Genomic DNA, 17673 nt, shown 5'->3' with positions numbered 1-17673 from the left:
CATAACATTTCAGCGGTTGACATATAAGTCCCAGTTTTTTACCGCGCACTAAATCCAACATGGCGGACAAGGAGTACAAGATTTCAGTAAACAGAGAATATGCCAAGAGATTCGAGAAGAATCAACAACGGGCCGAACTCCATAGATGTAAGTGAAAATGATCGATATAGAGAGCATAACAATCTTATGATCAGTCACATTTATGCGGGTTTTGTTGTGTAATGTTTCCCAGTGAAGGCTAAATATGGTGAAAGTGCTACCGCTGACCAGGAATCGAGTTCTTCTGAAACAGAGGACGAGGATGCAGAGGTAACACTAGCCCAATCTCTTGATTTTTTTATAGAAAGAACTGTTTTTTCAGTTGTAAGTGATATGATTGAGTTGATGGATATTAGTAATACAGCTGACCTGTAAGTTAGCGTGTATGCAACACCACGTGTGTGTGTATTTTTCGAGTTGTTCCATTTGGGCAATAAGGATGTTAAATGTAAAAGACAACCTGTTAACTCTCCCGCATTTGGCGGGAGTCTCAAGATTTTGGACCCCTTCTCCCGCTCTCCCGCGTTGAGCACCAAATCTCCCGCTTTTTAGGGATTTTTATGGGTATTCCTTGGTGTTACGGGGAGCTTTGTTTTTGGTGCCCAAGGCCTTTGTACTCTATTTCATTGTCTCGTTCTAAGGTCTTTGTTTTTGGTGCCCAAGGCCTTTGTACTCTATTTCATTGTCTCGTTCTAAGGTCTTTGTTTTTGGTGCCCAAGGCCTTTGTACTCTATTCCATTGTCTCGTTCTAAGGTCTTTGTTTTTGGTGCCCAAGGCCTTTGTACTCTATTTCATTGCCTCGTTCTAAGGTCTTTGTTTTTGGTGCTCAAGGCCTTTGTACTCTATTCCATTGTCTCGTTCTAAGGTCTTTGTTTTTGGTGCCCAAGGCCTTTGTACTCTATTTCATTGTCTCGTTCTAAGGTCTTTGTTTTTGGTGCCCAAGGCCTTTGTACTCTATTCCATTGTCTCGTTCTAAGGTCTTTGTTTTTGGTGCTCAAGGCCTTTGTACTCTATTTCATTGTCTCGTTCTAAGGTCTTTGTTTTTGGTGCCCAAGGCCTTTGTACTCTATTTCATTGCCTCGTTCTAAGGTCTTTGTTTTTGGCTTTTGTTTTATTGTGTTTTTGGTGCTGGTGCTCTGTAACACGAAGAAACCACCATTTTTATGGCTCCCGAAAATTATTCTATAGAGAATCGTCATTTTGCCTATTTTCTATTAAAATATTTGAAACAATAATCCCTCGTGAGATCTATAAGTGGATTTGTTCGTGAGAGCTTTTAATATGGCAAACGCAAGGTTAAACCCACCCCTCCCCCCAAAAAATGAATATACCCTACCCCTCCCCTCAAAAGTTCTCAAGCCTTGAGATTTTCGGAGGTTGACAGGTATGTAAAAGTAGTTCATTTTTTAGGGAATTAAGAATATAAGTTTCTAAAACATAATATACATGAAGTAATGTTGTTTCGCAGGCACTCACAGCACAGAAAGAGAAGGATTTTCTCAAAGTATTGGCCATGTTAAAGAAAAAAGACCCAAAGATTTACGACAAAGATGCAACATTTTATGAGTCAGGTTTGAGCACCTATGTGAGGACCTATATAAATACAGGTCCTATCTTGTGTTGACTATATAAATATTAGAACCTTCTTGTATGCAGACAGTTCTACCAACAAACACATTTTTCAGTAACATACAGTAAGGTGGTTACTGACAAAAGAATTATCTTTAATTTATCTCTTTAACTCATGTTTATATACCCCCCTTGAAGGATGTCGAAATCAGGGGCAGATACAAAAGTTCCAAAAGGGGGGCTGAAGCAGAGTTTCAGGAAAGGGGGGAAGGGCAGATACATTGTTCTTCCATAGATTCCCTTATATTTCTTGTTATTTTTAAGCCAAATGTCTCAAAATAGGGGGGTGAGGGGTGGAGCCTGTTCAGCTCATCCCTAGATTCACCCCTGTAAATCTCACTTTGTGTGCATTGTTTTTTCAGATGACTCATCCTCATCCAATGATAAGGAAAAAAGCAAGAAGCCTCAAAAGCCAATGTTCCTCAAGGACTATGAGAGGAAAAGACTTCTGGAGAAAGGAAGGTGAACAGGAACTCCAATGCCTTCCTACTTAAGGGTTATTCTTATTTGCTACCCGTAGATGCTTGTTTTTAGCTAGTTACAGAGACAGCAGCCTTAGAGTGAGGGGAAGGCTGAGGGGGAGGCTTTGAAGGGCAGTGGGTGGCAGGGGCTGAAGTCCACCCATTTTGGTTACTCCTAAGACTATTTGTATGATGATCTTGAAGCCTTGTCTTGACTTTTGGGTTCGTTCAACCCCTCCCTCCCCTTATTAAAAGTGCAATCAGTGTACATATCCATTATTTCTAAAACAATGTCTTATATATGATTTTCAGTAAAGCATTTGTAAGTGATGAAGAGAGCAGTGATGAAGACGAATCAGAGGTAAGTTGAATGTGCATTACTTTTCATAAATAAAAGTCCAGTAAAGTGTCTGTTATTTCCTTACAGTATGAACATTTTCCTTTGTAGCAGAATAAAAAGCTCACATATGATGAGGAGCAAAAGGCATTAAAGGATAGGTAACAAATAATTCCTATATACATTCCTGCTAAATGGTAAAACCAATATATTGCACCACCATCTGCATCATACGATATGCTCTTTATGGTCAGAGCATTGCCCCATAGCTAATAAAATTCAAAGAAACTGATTTCATTGTTTAGTTTCAAACTAGCTGTTAATGATGAAGAAGAGGACGACAATGGGAATTTTCTGAAAGTGAGACAAAAATTAGAGGATGAAAAGGTATGTGCTAATGTTTGGGCAACTACTGATGTACAGATTTCATATAATAACATTTTGATATTTTATTGTTTTGTTTTTAGAAACAAGAAGAAGTTGATTATAAAGAGTGGCTGAAAGGAGAGAAAAAAAGAATTGATGCTCAAGCAGCAAAAGAAATGGTACTTTACGGAAGCCTGATCTGGAAAATACTTTTTGTAGTAAAAGGGGAGATGGAAATTTATTTTATTTTATAAAAGTTTTGCAGACCTTTTCACTTTCTCTACAATAAATTCATTGCATGGAAATAGAAGTCAAGTAGTTTGAGGTAAAGGAAGTTTACTGTTATATTTTTTTAAGGATGGACTTCAGCGTTACTGGAATGACCCAAACCTAGACAAAGATGAACTGTTTCTTAGGGACTACATCTTGGACAGGAAATACATTGATAAAGAAGATGACAGGTAAGGGTGACATTGCAATCCTTAGCGACTGAAATATTAATGTGATTTTTTATGACTTTTGCATGATCACACTTTTTAAAGAATGTTGCTCCTACGGATATGTAATCGCAAATGACAATGGATGTGTTCTATAGCGTGTGCAAGCAACATTCACTTACAGTACCTAAAGAATCTTGCTTTCTTCAGAATTCCAACATATGAAGAAATTGTGAATGAGGAAGATGAGGTTAGTACATGCAAAGAAAGAGTTTTAAATGTGAAGTCCCCCCTTCAAATAAAACGTCACCTCCCATCAGCTCCTCCACATTTTTCAGAGGACCCCACCTTGAGTATGTATGGATAAAAATTACATAAAGGTAACCCTACTCTCACCACCACCCCCAGTATTTTCATCTACCCCAAATTGTTCTTTTTGATTTTTTTCTCTAAAGGATGAAAATGAAGTAGAAAAGCAAGAGGAATTTGAAAGGAAATACAACTTCCGCTTCGAAGAGCCTGATGCTGCTTTTGTAAGCTTTTGTACTGTGCAACTTGAATTCTTCTTAGATGGTTAAAAATCTTGCTTAAAAAAGGTAGCTGATAATTATTCCTTCACAGTAGCTAGGATGTTTTGCCAGTGAATTCTGAATGAAATAAACAGAAATTTGCCCCAAGTTTGTAATGCATTCTGATCTCAGCGATTAATGTGTTTCTAACCTCATTGTAAAGTGTCTCCTGCCTTACCATTCAGCTGCAAAAAAAAAATTGAATTTGAATTTTGAGTTTGAATCAAACTATCATGTGTCCTTGCCTCTATAAGAGCCAAACCTAAATTTGGTTTTAGGTTAAATGTAAGATGAAATGGAGATACAAAGTACTTATAGCCCTTGTGATTCTTGAGTGAAAATCAAACCACATCTGATTCTTAAAAGCAAATTAAAAAATCTAGATTTGTTGGTAACATATTTTTACAGTGTGTTGAACTCTGGTGTGACTATACAGCCATTTTCAGTTTTGCTTTTTATATACAGCATTGTAAAAGATGCTTTAAATGTCTTTAAAATAAAGGAAAATAGAATTTCTTATGCTTAGATTTTTACTGATCATTGTACATTTGTTGCACAGATTAAAAGCTACCCAAGGACCATCAGTGCATCTGTTAGACATAAGGATGAGAGAAGGAAAGAGGCTCGCAAACAACGAGAAGAAAGAAAGAAAAAGGTAGCAGGCATCATGCTTAACTTACTTTGCAATTTCTTTTAATAAAAAGGTTGTCACTTCTTTTTCTGTACAACACAGTTCACATCGTCATGGATAACAAGTTTTTATATTTTAGGAAAAAGAGCAAAAAAGAGAGGAGATAAAACGAATGAAAAACCTGAAAAGAAAAGAGATTCAAGATAAATTAAAAAAGTTGAAGGGTAAAGTAACCTCAGATAAAAAACCCTGTTTGTCTCGCACTATTAAGGTACATGGTACACTTTGCTTGGGTGCATAATATTTCCTTTTTCTTCCTTTTTAGAGATAACAGGCAATCCTAATGTAGGATTCACCGATGAAGATGTGGAAGGGGATTTTGATCCAGCAAAATATGATGAGGCGATGAAGGTGCAGCATTATTTCTGGCTATTGGCATTCGTTGTTTGAATAAGTAACACAAAGATGGTACTATTTGTAAACAGAAAGTATTTGATGACGAGTTTTATGAAGAAGCAGAGGAAGAGGAACCCCAGTTTGATAATGATGATTTGGATGATGTTTATGGTAAGCAAAAGATACTGATGTCTTGGTACTTAGGAGTTACAATATGATAATGATGATTGTGATGATGTTTATGCTTAGGAAAGCATGCTAATATATTTTGGTACTTAGGAGTTACAATATGATAATGATGATTGTGATGATGTTTATGCTTAGGAAAGCATGTTAATATATTTTGGTACTTAGGAGTTACAATATGATAATGATGATTGTGATGATGTTTATGCTTAGGAAAGCATGCTAATATATTTTGGTACTTAGGAGTTACAATATGATAATGATGATTGTGATTATGTTTATGCTTAGGAAAGCATGCTTATATATTTTGGTACGTAGGAGTTACAACATGATAATGATGATTGTGATGATGTTTATGCTTAGGAGAGCTAGCCAATTCCATTGTACTTAGGAGTTACAGTTTGAAACTCGTGATTATGATGAGTTCAGTAAGGAAAGTACGCTATATTGTGGTACTGTTGTAGTTACAGTTTGATAGTGATGATGTTTCGGGAAGGAATGTATGCTGATATTGTGTTACTTAGGGGTTACGCTTCGATAATCAAACAAACCTATTGCTGCAAAATTTGCTAACACTAGCGAAAGAAGGGGATGGAGGATTTAACTCATAGAAACAACAATAAAAAAAAGATAGGGATACACATTTCCTCTTTGGCGGAAACCCATATTGAGTCACAGAAACTACTGTAAGAAAGTGATGTAAAACTTCTTATATTTCAGAGGAGAACTGGGACGAGTGGCAGGGTCGCGACGCCGGAGGAGAAGGTTACGCTGAAGATGACTACGGTAGGAAACCTTTCTCTTTGTGCTTTTAGTTTTCTAATACCTTTGGTTTATCATTTAACTTACACGTTCTTTTTTCATAGAACTTGGCTATGATGACCCAGGGTTCAACGTAAGTCTGAGATAACACTGAAGTGATCTGCTCTTTTGAAATATTTACCAGTAAATGGCTTTGTTTGTCAAACAACTAATGGACCTTAAGAGTTGCAAAGTGTATCAGAGCCTGTTGATGCACTAAATAGAAATTACCCAAAGTATCTCGCCATCGATTTAGCGCTGCTCTAGACAGTGCGATACATGCTACCTTGGCCAACAAGGCAAAGCTTAAAAAAGTTAGCCAATTAACGTGGAAGAATCACAGTATTTTAATTGACACGATCGTCATAACTATGAGTGACTAGTGCTGAGCATTTTTTTGGGCGCGTTGCCTATAGTGCAGCTCATGTCGGCCAAATAGAGCAAGTTTCTCTCATCCTCATTGGCCTTGTTCCTAAAACTGTCAAAGCTAACGTACTGCCTCGTCTACTGCTATACAGATGGACGCCGACTATGACCCAACCCAAGACACCGAGTCCGGGAAAAAAAAACTGAAAAAGAAGTCGAAGTTTGCCAAAGCGCTCAACAAGAACAAACCTTTGTTTGATCCCAGTAAGTGATAAAACAAAAATCAAGTTAGTGCAACAAGAGTCGCTTTTTGTTAAGATTCTGTTTATGCAAGTATATCTTGTCGCCCAAAAGTCTTTTTTGCGTTATTTTTTTTTTCGCTGACGCTGACAGCGTTTGTCATACACCTGTTTCAAAAAAGGTTCCTGTCAGTGCAAATGGCGAATGGCAAATAGTAAATGGCAGTTCTAAGCCCGAACGGTGCTTCTGGGTACTAATCATTCGTAAAATTAAAGATGTTAAATAAAGTCTAGCATTGTCAGAGACATACATTGATGATCTTTAATGGAAAATTGTTTGATTTATTAATATTCTTCAGCATTCAGTAGAAATTTAATAAGACCCATGGTTCCTTACGGTCCTAATGGCGATTGGCCATTTGCCAATCGCCATTTGCCGTTTCGCACGGACAACGTTTTTGAAATAGGTGTATACTCACTTGTGAGTGATGTGCCTTCCAGATTGATTGAAACTACAGTATAGTGTTCTTCATCCCTTATTTTCTGCTTCGTAGATGAGAAAACGTTCGAAGAGTATTTCGACGAATATTATAAGTTGGATTATGAAGACATCATTGGGGACATGCCGTGTAGATTTAAATACAGACAGGTCACTCCTAATGACTACGGCCTTAGCGCAGAAGAGGTAAGACAACCGACTTTATCCACTATCACCCGCTTTTCCACACGATAGCTCGGTCTATCGTTTATTTCATAGGTATTGAAATTTCCAGAGAGGGAGCTAAATCAGTGGGTCTCCGTAAAGAAGATGTCGCAGTATCGGTGAGTATTGAAGCATTCTCTAAATATCTGTCATATATTAATATTTCGGTCATCGTGTCGATTTGGGTTTCCTGTGGAACAAACCGTCGCCATCTTGTAAACGAATTCTCACGTCGCCTCCCCTCATCGTCAATTAGTAGTCTATGCGTTGCCTTTCCAGCTTCGATTTGGACGGACTCTGTGGAAACCAAGATTTGGGCTACCTTTGGCAGTCCGCGATTCACCAGGATTTTTCGCACTTAAGGCCCTGTCACACGTACGTTTTTTCTCTTGCACGCGCATTTTTTTTTGCAACTTGTTTTGCATTTCTCAAAGTCGCACGAAAAGTTGATCGCTCTTCTACTTTCTGCAACAAATTGTTTCAAGTCGCAGGAAAAACTTCACGTGTGACAGGGCGCGTGCGACCTGCAACAATTTTTTTGCGAGACAAGTTGCAAGAGAAAAAACGTACGCGTGACAGGGCCTTTACCTTGTGTTTCCGATAATGTTGAAAGCTCCTTCTTCGATTTATACCGCGAATACGATGGCGATATCAAAGAATTATTTGGTAAGTATGACGACTTATGATCCGATTTTTTACGGGGTTTGCTTATCGTGGCTTTCGAAGTTTGTCATTTGATAATAAAAGAACTTGGATAATCAAACTAGCCCCTCACCTAAGGGAAAAGCGAAAGATATTCAATCGGCCCAAATCCCATTGCCTGGCGTTTGTACTGTAAGGCTTTGTGTATAAATGCAACTGAGTGAAATAACTTTATGAAGGGAAGACAAACCAACCAAATTCCTAATATAATAAATAATAAGCATTCAGTAGATCTCTGCGTTATTTGATAAGACTTTTGTATAAAGGGAAATGTAAAATCAATCCGAAAAATCTCATTTCTCTGCCCCGCTTCTCGGCCCTTCTAATATCAGACATTAAATTGGCAGATCCGACGAGCGCACGAATAACCACCAATCAGAAAGCAGCAAATAGAATCCAGCTTAGTGCAACCCAAATGTCCCACAAAAGTCCCACAAATTGTACAACATGTCGGATGAGGTCTGAGAATCCTGGGGGTTATCTAAAATATAGACGTTTATAGGGGTTTTCCTGCGACTTGGGAAATTAAAGACGGTCACCTAACATGACAGAAATTGATTTGTTGTCCAAGCTTGGTGAAAATCTTGTAGAGAAGCATAGAAATAGATAACTACAAGTTTGGTTGTTGAATGGAAACGACCCGAATCCAGCTCGAAATACGAAAACTTGGAAATGATAAGATAAAGCGGTGCTCTCTTCGGTAGGTACTATGTGTTTATGTGCTTTCAAAGCTATTTTTGTCAACTTGAAGTGATTTAAGTGCGGGGGAAAAGTAGAAGAGAATGCCGAATTCGCTGTTTACGCCTGACTTTTAACTACAAGTTTTATCGGCAAATGTCAAGATTTACAGCAATAATACAAACGACAGTCTCATTCTTATATGTAATTGAAGTAACCTCGGTTATATCAAACACAAGTTTAATGGTAGGACTTACACTGTTCTTGTATATGTGGTTTGTTTGCTTTTTGTTTTTCGTTTCTTCGCAGAAATTTTACGTGTTTTTTCTGCAATTTGAGTCCCAACTCTACACTAAAAGTGGCCGGTCAAAGAAAACAGGACTATCACTTTCTACGCTGACCGGAAGATGCTTATTTTGCTTGTCCAGATTCGCAGAAAAATATCTCAAACCAATCTTTTTGCTGTCGATTGCCGACTTTTTGTGGGACATTTGTGGGACCACATGCACAGGGAGCTCACCTCCACGGTCTGAGTAGTTTTAGTTTTTTTCGGAGCCTTCCTACGGTTTAAATAAAGTTCCGAACCGCGTTGCGTTGTTGTTTTACTGCGTATGTGCCGCTTGTCTGCCTGGCGCTGTCTGGCGCTTGTCTCATTGGTTAGCGGTCTAACGGCTGTCGTCTCGACTGCGAAATGGCTTCCTTGTCGTGACATACCTTACAAAGAGAGAAAAGGGATCAAACTCTTTTTACCTGCGCTAGAAAACACGCCAGAAAAATTCCCTTTTTTGAAATTTATCGGCCCAAAATTCGTACAAAACTAGAAGAAAGGTGGCTCTTTTACTTGATGATGTCAAGAATCAAAGAAACACGTTCTAAACCCCACAATACAGCATCTCGCAAATCCTTGATTTTCTTCCGCTATTCTGCCGTTTCATGCGAAGCACATGCGGACGGAAGTAGATGCATCAATGAAATTTTACTTCCGTTTGCATACTAATAAGCGAATCGCGCCAGCCTATGCTTGCTTCTCTCGCCTACGATATTTGATTGAGACAACTCTTGAAATAAAAACATGTAAGTTCGTACACTTCTCTTTGTTTCTACTAGTCTCTTTTATTAAATTTGTTTGTCGAAAAATATTTTATTCCTGTTTTAAACCTTTTTTAAAACATTTTCTATGCGGCACTTTTAAGAAATGTTTCCGAATTTGTGTTTAGGAATGAACATTCGTAACAGATTGGAAGAGAGCCGAAGCCATATTCGAAGATTTAGTGGCTCTGTTGCCGTTGAGTTTTTAAAAAAGGTGACGTCACGCTTTGAAATTACTTCCGGTAATTTCACTTCCGTCCGGATGTGCTCAACACGCTAGCGGCAGAAGAATTAGCCAGAGTTTCATCCCTTTTCTCTCTTTGTAAGGTATGTCGTGACAAGGAAGCCATTTCGCAGGCGAGACGACAGCCGTTAGACCGCTAACCAATGAGACAAGCGCCAGACAGCGCCAGGCAGACAAGCGGCACATACGCAGTAAAACAACAACGCAACGCGGTTCGGAACTTTATTTAGGAAGGCTCCGAAAAAATAAAAATAAAACTACTCAGACCGTGGAGGTGAGCTCCCTGTGCCACATGGCTGTTATTGCATAATCTCTTTCCTGATTGGCTATTTGTGCGCTCGTGATTGACATGTCGGATCTATGAATTGCTTTATTTTACTCGATACTTGGTTTGCAGTATTTTATATGTTGAGTCTATTTTTCCAAAGCAATGTCCAGTCCAGAACTACTATGATTGCAAATCATTGCCCAAGAAATAAAAAAAATGGATTGCTTCATTATTTTAAACCAAGGCAAACACAGCCACGGAGGAGACACAGAGATTCTTTAGAAATCAGTGAGCTCCAGTAAATACTGCAGTGTACTTACATGCAGAAGCTATTGTTAGGGATAACCAGGAGACCATAAATTCTGCATAGTTAACTATATGTTAATACATGAGCAGTAATCTTTTCAGTAGCTATTATCATGGCCACCACTTAGACCCAAATAGCTTACTGCGTACGTACAGGCATGCAGCTCGGTGTGGACACACGGGTTGTGCCCCTCCCACTCAATCACCAAAAAGCAGTCTTTTTTTAAATATACTTACTTTCCATAATATCTATGACTGCACATACCCTCCACAGCTAATCAGATTGTTTATTATGGTTATCAGACTTCACCTTTCCTTTTCTAGACATACAATTGCTTCAATTAAATAATTTCTTTTGTTTAATAAAATAAGACTACAAGCAATTTGTTTTTGTTCTACTTCTCTTATAAAACAAACAGAGAAACCATGAAAGGGTAAGTGATCAGCCAAGACAGTGGCTGCAAAGAAAATGGTGTCTTGCATATACCTGGCTTATGGAAAATGTGCGAAATGCCCCACACAAATCTAAAAGAATCTTGATTTAACCCTGCAATTGAATGACCAACCAATCTATGAGCTCGAGCACTTCACTTATCCACGAGAACTTCTAGTTTTAACTGTTAGTATATATGAGTGTCATATACACCCGATATACAATACAATCGACCTTATCATAAGTAAAGACATCCTAAGAAAACAAGACAATGAAGTGTTCTAGCTTACCAGACATCACACATCAGATACCAAAAGACTTTGTTTGTTGTGTCTGGGGATACGTTGTTAGTCTTCCGTGAACCACGGTTTTTTGGTCACCTGACCAAATATGTTGGCAGAGCCACAAAAAGTGTTTACCCTTAGCGTGGCCTAAGGAAAACACGCGCAAACGAGATGCGCAACGCATGACGCAGTCTCTTTAACCTCCACGTTTTCTTAGTTCTTATCGACTTGGCTCTTATCAACAGATCCACTGAAGAGGAAATTCGTGATTTGAAGAAGTATCGCAAACTCAGCAATGATGAGAAGCGAAGGCGACGGATATTTACTTCCGCTGCAACAGAATCGGAGACGTGAGAATAGGAATTTTGATTTCTTGAATCAATATCTAATAATTTTATTTGATATTTTATGTTTCTTTCCCCAAACACACAGAAATGAAGAAGTACGGGCTGCGAAATCAAGTAATGACCGAGTAGACTCGGGTATATCACAGACTGACGTCACGAAATCTGAAGCAAATGGGTCTCCGAGAAACCAGCCTCATTCTCACCCCAAAGAAAACACAGCCAAAGAAAGAACTTTCCAGAAAGATAAACAAAAAGCGGCGTTTTTGCAAAGGAAAGGATGGAAGAGAAAACTATCTGCAAAAGAAGAAATGGAAATGGCGAAAAAGCGAAAGCTTCTGAGACAATTCAAAGGCGCCAGGAAAGAAAAACTTGCCAAACTTTCGGCAGAGAGGTTATCGGCTTACGGTCTGAATAAGAAGCGGTGAATAGTGCTAATAATAAGCATTTTTTAACGATTTTAGCTTTTGATTTAGAAAAATAAAAATTAGAGACAAGTAAAATGTTAGGGAAATTGATGTACTGTAACAATCCCTTCCCTTTCTATTTCCTTTCTAAAGAAAAGTTCTAAAGAAAAAGTGCTCTGTCCTTTATTCCATTTAAAGAAATCATAATATTGATTTTTTTTTTTTTAACTAAAATAATCCATTTTCAGGTAAAGTAAAACCATTTTCAGTCAGCTTTCTGAATATGAAGAGTAGAAGAAAAACTTCTTGGATATCAACAGTCGCAGATGCCGCCTATCTTTCCACAGCAGCGATGCGGTCTGTCAAATCCTTGGCACAAGCATTTTCTCGTGCGCACGTGCTTTACACACAAACCCCGGCACCTTCGATCAGTCGTCACTCGTCTCGCTATAAACAGCACGTGCTCCGTCAATATGTCCAGCTTCGTGTTGATGTAAGTTAGCATCATGTGATCATCCAGCACCTCGTCTCCATGGGGACCCTTGACAGAGTCAAGGTAACCTTGACGCTTGAGTCGTAGCTCATGGTCCAGCTGCTCTATGATCTTTGACTGTCGCTCGATTATCTGTCGCAGCGCTAAGATGGTGTTCTCCGCCCCCTCCATGCCGTCTATGTACCCTTCGTGTTTCATTTGATAACGCTGGATTACCTTGGGATGAGGGTAAAAGGGCATACTTATCAATTGCGCATTTGGTTTACGCGTAAAGTTTTAAGTTAAAAAAAAGATGATAGATACGATACAAACATAATTAATTTGGGAAGCAAGTGAACCCTCGTGCAGCTGTATGCTGAATCTCTAGAGCATTGATACAATGTGATCGAGTCGAAGGTATAGAAGGCGTCTAAGGCAGCCACTATACGACTCTTGTCTGACCACGGAACATTAGTTTGATCAAGATCTTAACAAACCTCTTCCTCTTCCTCCTCATCTTCATCACCTATTGTGGAACTTATGCTCTTCTTGATAAACTCCGGAACTTTAAGTAGCATCTCTTTAACCTGGCTTCTGCTTTTTCCTTTGTTTCGTTCCATATTAGCGCTTTCTATCAATTCATCCGCTCTTCTTGGCGTCTCAGCACTAAGTGAGGTCGCCACTCCTAGTCTTGAAGCGTCAACAATAGACTCGGCCATTTTAGTTCCACAAGACCTTCAAATTTCTTTGTAGGAACTTCTATCTAAAAACCTCAAAATAATGGGAGCAAGGCAATTAGTTGACGCGAACAATGCCTGGTTGTGACATAATTAATTAACATTATCGTATTTTCGCGTTCACTCCAGGTCGTCATAACTGTGGGTTTATTTAAATAACTTGTTCGTGTAAGGCCGTGGTTTATTCGGTTTTACTTAGGGGACTACATCGGTTGCTCAATTCTTTGTTCGACGATTTGAGCTGAGACGAAGCGCGCGCTTATTGAAAGGTTCGACCGGATCTATCAATGCGCGCGCATACCGTTCTATCGAGTGACTGTTTGGTTGGCAAACTAGCGCGCGCTCAGCAATCCCGGACAATAATATTTAATACCTATGCCTTTTTTACTGTATTTTCATTTTTCTTGGCAAAGATTGCACTGATGGTCATGAGAATTTTTTTTCCTACAGCTAAAAATAACAACAAAATATTTTTCTAGCCAAAAGTTGGCAAAATATTCCTTAGTTGTATTCTAATTATTATTCAGGCAAATCCTCATCAAATCTGTGCTTGATATGTTATTTTAGTCAGTCTAAAGCTGAGACAACCGGTTCGTGCAACCCCAGTAAAACAAGAAGGACAGCAAGATGACGTGATCAATTTTCAGAGACCAGTTGATTCAAGAAGTCTATCTTCAAGGCCAAAACTCGCCCCTTATGGAGTGAAGTAGTTTAGAGGAAAACCCCGATTATTAGTTTACTAAATGCCTGATGAATCGAACTAGCTAAATTATTAGGGTAGAGAGTCCTTATAATACGAAATAATTGTCTAAACAAAAATGTAAGCAAACAAGACGGCACGGCAATTTTTCGGAGTCTTTGCATCACAAAACTCACAACCCAAATCTTCTACTAAATCTACTCACCATTTTACATAATGTATGAAAAAAACACACATGAGCAAACTTGTGATTCCAACTTTAATTTTTTAGGTTAAATTTTACTTGTTTACACATTTAATAAGAATAATTTGGCATTTTTTTCGATGCATTTTGACGGACTTTTCGAATTATTTCGCGCCTTTTTTGCTGCTAACTAGAAAATAACGCGCAAGTGCTCATGGACGTGTCACTCCCCCCCCCCCCCCCCCCCCCTAGCAGTAGAGTAACAGCAATAGAAAGCAACTTATTCAGCGGTTACAAAAAAAAATAAAGCCGGAATTTTTTTTTTAGAAAGGGTCTAATTTTATTCAAAGATTAAATTTTTTTTTCGTCTTTCTCTGGTGTGCTGAGCTTGGTCATTTCTGTGGTTATTTTTGTTTGAATTTGCCAACAAGAAAGGTCAACTGATCCCAAAATTGATGGGTTTTTTGGCCCAATGCTGGGATAAATGAATACACAACCCGACATAATATTCGTATAAAATGGTTTATTCTCTGGCTGTTGGGTGTATGACAGTGTATAACCCCGTAGAATGTTAACCCGCTTGATAAGGCTTCACGTAAATGAGTGCAGTTTTGGTATTATTCTCAAAGATTTCCTCATTAGGGTTCCACTTTGCCCCCGTCAGAGATTGTTGGCGGTTCTGTCGTCTGCTGCTTGCAACACGCCTTACTCCATTTAGCCCGGTGGATAGCTTGCCTGAAAAACAAAACGCAGTGAATGAAAGTGCTATTTAATCATGAGAATTTAACTCAGGGAAGCGTTCTTTAAAAAAAGTGGAACAGATAAGGGAGACATGTTGCAAGGTAGAGCGCGCGGAGAGTAGCCGCATGCAGAAAAGATAACGAGACAGTTCCCTCTTATTTTATTCTCTTTTCCTTCTTAAGTTTCATTACGTTCGCATGTGATTTCAGCGCATTTTCCGAGGATTGTTGTATACTTTTTGGATGTGAACTATGCTCCACTTATTCCCTTCTCTTGATTGTGAGACCTGGATCCACACTGAATACTGCTTACCAAAGATGTGGCTTAGTCAAATCACTTTTCGGCCACTTCAGATGCGACACCAGGCCTCCGCATCTGTCATACACGATGATGTCATCCTTGGCGCCGTCAACCGCTGGCCATATCTGTTTGTTCGCGTTCTCTTGGTAGACTGGAAAACTGACTCGTTCCTCTATAAAGCGGATGGAACCGGCCGCCATGTGGTGATTGACAATCATAAAGTACAGATTCCCCAGCTGGTAGGATCTAGAATAGAACAGGAACGCAATGGAAAAACTGGGGAAAGGGAAAGGGGAAAGCAGCCACGCCTCTATTTGTCATTTACTTATAATTTGCGTTGTACGGTGCGTTGTGCTTTGTGCACTTGCAGCATAAGGAAGACAGAGGAATCTCATCCTTGACGTTCTAAGTAAGAGTTAATTACCGAGAGCCTAAGCAATTAGCGATATACATCCCTCGGCCCAGGGATTTGGTTGATTGATCTCTCGAAGCCTGGGCTCTTTTGCTGCCCTCTCATTGGCTAGAACTCCGACGCCTGTGACACCTTTGTCCACCCCGTCTTACTGAAGATACAGTAAATGTAAAGCTAGAAGGTGGGATCCAACCCGAAGTATGATAATAAGTGAGAGAGCCAAACTCCTCAGCAGCGTCGATTACCTAATTCATACGCTATTGATGTGGCTTGAATAAGCGAAATTCAACTCTGGCTGTGTGTCTGTGAGTTGGCGCTTTTTCTCGAATCTTGCAAATGTTGTACGTTCCCACCCGTCCGACTTATAATAAACTGAGGTATGAATTCATATTTATAAGATTCCCAGCATATTAGTTCGACTGCTACTTTAATTTCGTCTACTTCTGTTCAAAACACGTCAGCAAATGTACATTTTTATCGCCACCATACCTTTCCCGTTGCCTGAGCATCGTCAGTAGCGACTCCATGGCCTTAGCCTGTCTGACGCAAATCCCGCACGCACGCGCTTCCATCAGCGCCAGCACTACGATTTGTTTATCTGCGCGGGCCTGGGCCATGGGATCCATGCCATTCACCGTCCATGGGCGCGGCCGCTGACACACACCAGCAGATTCCGCGGGCTTAGAAAGCAGTAGAGCAAGGGCGAAGGGGACAAGTAGTAGCATATGCGAGGCCGTCATGTTAGTCTAAGAAAATATCAAGATGTCCAACCCACTATCCAGGGGCGGATACATGGGGGGTGGATTCGGTGGATATCAACCCTCTTTTTGTGTAGAAAAATCACTTTGTTTGAAGAAAATAAATGTCTGAGGGACGGGAGGTACTGTCCATGTTCCTTTGCCTGCTAGACTTTGCTGACGTGACATATCCAATTTAGCATGAAGTATTGTTAGATCCTGTGACCTACCATGTAAAGAACTACTGGATCAGTTATAAGCCGTCCATCCGGCCATTATCCACCCCCCCCCCCCCCCCCCCCACACACACACACACACACACATTTTTAAATTCTGGATCCACCCCTGTTGCCACCTTGAATGTGTTGAATGTGGCTGTGTATTTTTTTTCCTACGAGTGTTACGGACTCTGAAATAAAACCCTAATCAATGACATTATCTTCCTTAACGTTTAAACAATTGTTAGCTTTTAAAAGTTCAAAAATGTCAAAATTCCCGGGGAGAGCATGCCCCTAGACCTACCTGTATAAGGATGACCAAGTCTCCGATTTTTATCTAAAAATTTCACTCTTAGAATGGAAAGGATGTGGCTTATACAAGAAGAACGGCGCGTACCTAACATATGGTATATGCATGTTGACAGCGTAAAAAGTACTTTTCAACTTACAACATGTAATCTCTGATGAATGGGGGGTATCCGTAAAAAGAAAGCTGTATAATCTCCTCATATGATTAGCTCTTCAAGTCTCACTTAAAGACCCCTCCTTTCAGCACAGACACTAGCCAGAAAGATCATAAGACGAAAAAAACTTCGAATCTTACTATGTGGTAGCTAGACTATAGGTAGGACTGAGGAGAGGAGGGTATTACAAACAGCGCAACTAAAGAGCCCTCTAAAGAACAGTCTCCCATTTTTTGTAGCTGTGAATGTCTCGTGTTTTTATATCCCATATAAAACAAAGAAGTCCTTCATATAGCTCCATTTATCGAAAACCTGAGCGAGGTCACCGTTTTCAAGCGCCTATATATATTTAAATATATTCGAATGTGTGGAGCGTGATACACCCTCATGCTAGAATAGTATACGAGTATAGCCTTGGTTTACCTTGTATAATGGAGGCAGTATTTCGCGCTCGACTCCGCTCAGCACGGTGTTGTAAAGGAGCCGGGTCAGCACGTACTCGCATGTGTACTCATATACGTCATTTCCGTGCTTGACAGAAACATATATCTAAGCCATGAGCTTCACTCAGCGAGAGAAAGACAAGTATGTGAGAAACAGAAATGTCAGGGGCCTGAAATCAATCCATTTTGTAATCAGGTTTTCGTCCATCCCCCAGGACTTCGGTTAGTACATTAAAACTGGAAAAGTATATAATGTATCATTTCACAGAGTCGTGAATATATTTTCAAAAATTATAAGGAAATGACCAGGAGGGGGTGGCCATGGTCCTTAATTTTTTGTTAATGTTTCT

General features: G+C 39.5%; 3 protein-coding genes and 1 long non-coding RNA gene across 5 annotated transcripts; 2 read left to right on the top strand and 2 right to left on the bottom strand.

Annotated features, from left to right (window-relative positions):
* The first annotated feature begins 23 nt into the window (after nucleotides 1-23).
* On the top strand, nucleotides 24-12011 carry LOC5517145 (protein KRI1 homolog). 2 transcript variants are annotated; one of them, XM_048729272.1, is made up of 22 exons: nucleotides 24-147; nucleotides 233-309; nucleotides 1508-1610; nucleotides 2031-2130; nucleotides 2442-2490; nucleotides 2581-2627; nucleotides 2772-2853; nucleotides 2934-3011; nucleotides 3190-3293; nucleotides 3480-3519; nucleotides 3725-3802; nucleotides 4398-4493; nucleotides 4609-4693; nucleotides 4795-4880; nucleotides 4955-5036; nucleotides 5772-5837; nucleotides 5918-5946; nucleotides 6371-6482; nucleotides 7012-7142; nucleotides 7215-7279; nucleotides 11410-11514; nucleotides 11597-12011. In XM_048729272.1, the coding sequence occupies exons 1-22, from the start codon at nucleotides 60-62 to the stop codon at nucleotides 11934-11936; spliced, it is 2043 nt and encodes a 680-aa protein (XP_048585229.1). In that variant the 5' UTR covers nucleotides 24-59; the 3' UTR covers nucleotides 11937-12011. The 2 variants fall into 2 exon arrangements, with proteins under 2 accessions (XP_048585229.1, XP_032243106.2); XM_032387215.2 differs by having other exon boundaries at nucleotides 2578-2627.
* Nucleotides 7605-11121, top strand: LOC125568026. Its single transcript, XR_007312025.1, has 2 exons — nucleotides 7605-7826; nucleotides 10302-11121. It is a non-coding gene; the product is annotated as an uncharacterized LOC125568026 (long non-coding RNA).
* A 72-nt stretch (nucleotides 12012-12083) lies between the features above and the next one.
* LOC116621194 lies at nucleotides 12084-13316 on the bottom strand. Its single transcript, XM_032387217.2, has 2 exons — nucleotides 12885-13316; nucleotides 12084-12624 (listed from the first exon to the last, which is right to left on the bottom strand). Exons 1-2 carry the CDS (start codon nucleotides 13104-13106, stop codon nucleotides 12229-12231), a joined length of 618 nt encoding a protein of 205 aa, XP_032243108.2. The 5' UTR covers nucleotides 13107-13316; the 3' UTR covers nucleotides 12084-12228.
* A 1198-nt stretch (nucleotides 13317-14514) lies between these two features.
* On the bottom strand, nucleotides 14515-17403 carry LOC5517199 (selenoprotein P). Its single transcript, XM_001637122.3, has 4 exons — nucleotides 17304-17403; nucleotides 15951-16207; nucleotides 15062-15295; nucleotides 14515-14743 (listed from the first exon to the last, which is right to left on the bottom strand). Exons 2-4 carry the CDS (start codon nucleotides 16199-16201, stop codon nucleotides 14647-14649), a joined length of 582 nt encoding a protein of 193 aa, XP_001637172.2. The 5' UTR covers nucleotides 16202-16207; nucleotides 17304-17403; the 3' UTR covers nucleotides 14515-14646.
* Between the last annotated feature and the right edge of the window lie 270 nt (nucleotides 17404-17673).

This window comes from Nematostella vectensis, chromosome 1, assembly GCF_932526225.1.
Source record: "Nematostella vectensis chromosome 1, jaNemVect1.1, whole genome shotgun sequence".
NCBI lineage: Eukaryota > Metazoa > Cnidaria > Anthozoa > Actiniaria > Edwardsiidae > Nematostella > Nematostella vectensis.
The sequence above is the reverse complement of the archived record's forward strand: the minus strand, read 5'-3'. Positions and strand labels throughout refer to the sequence as shown.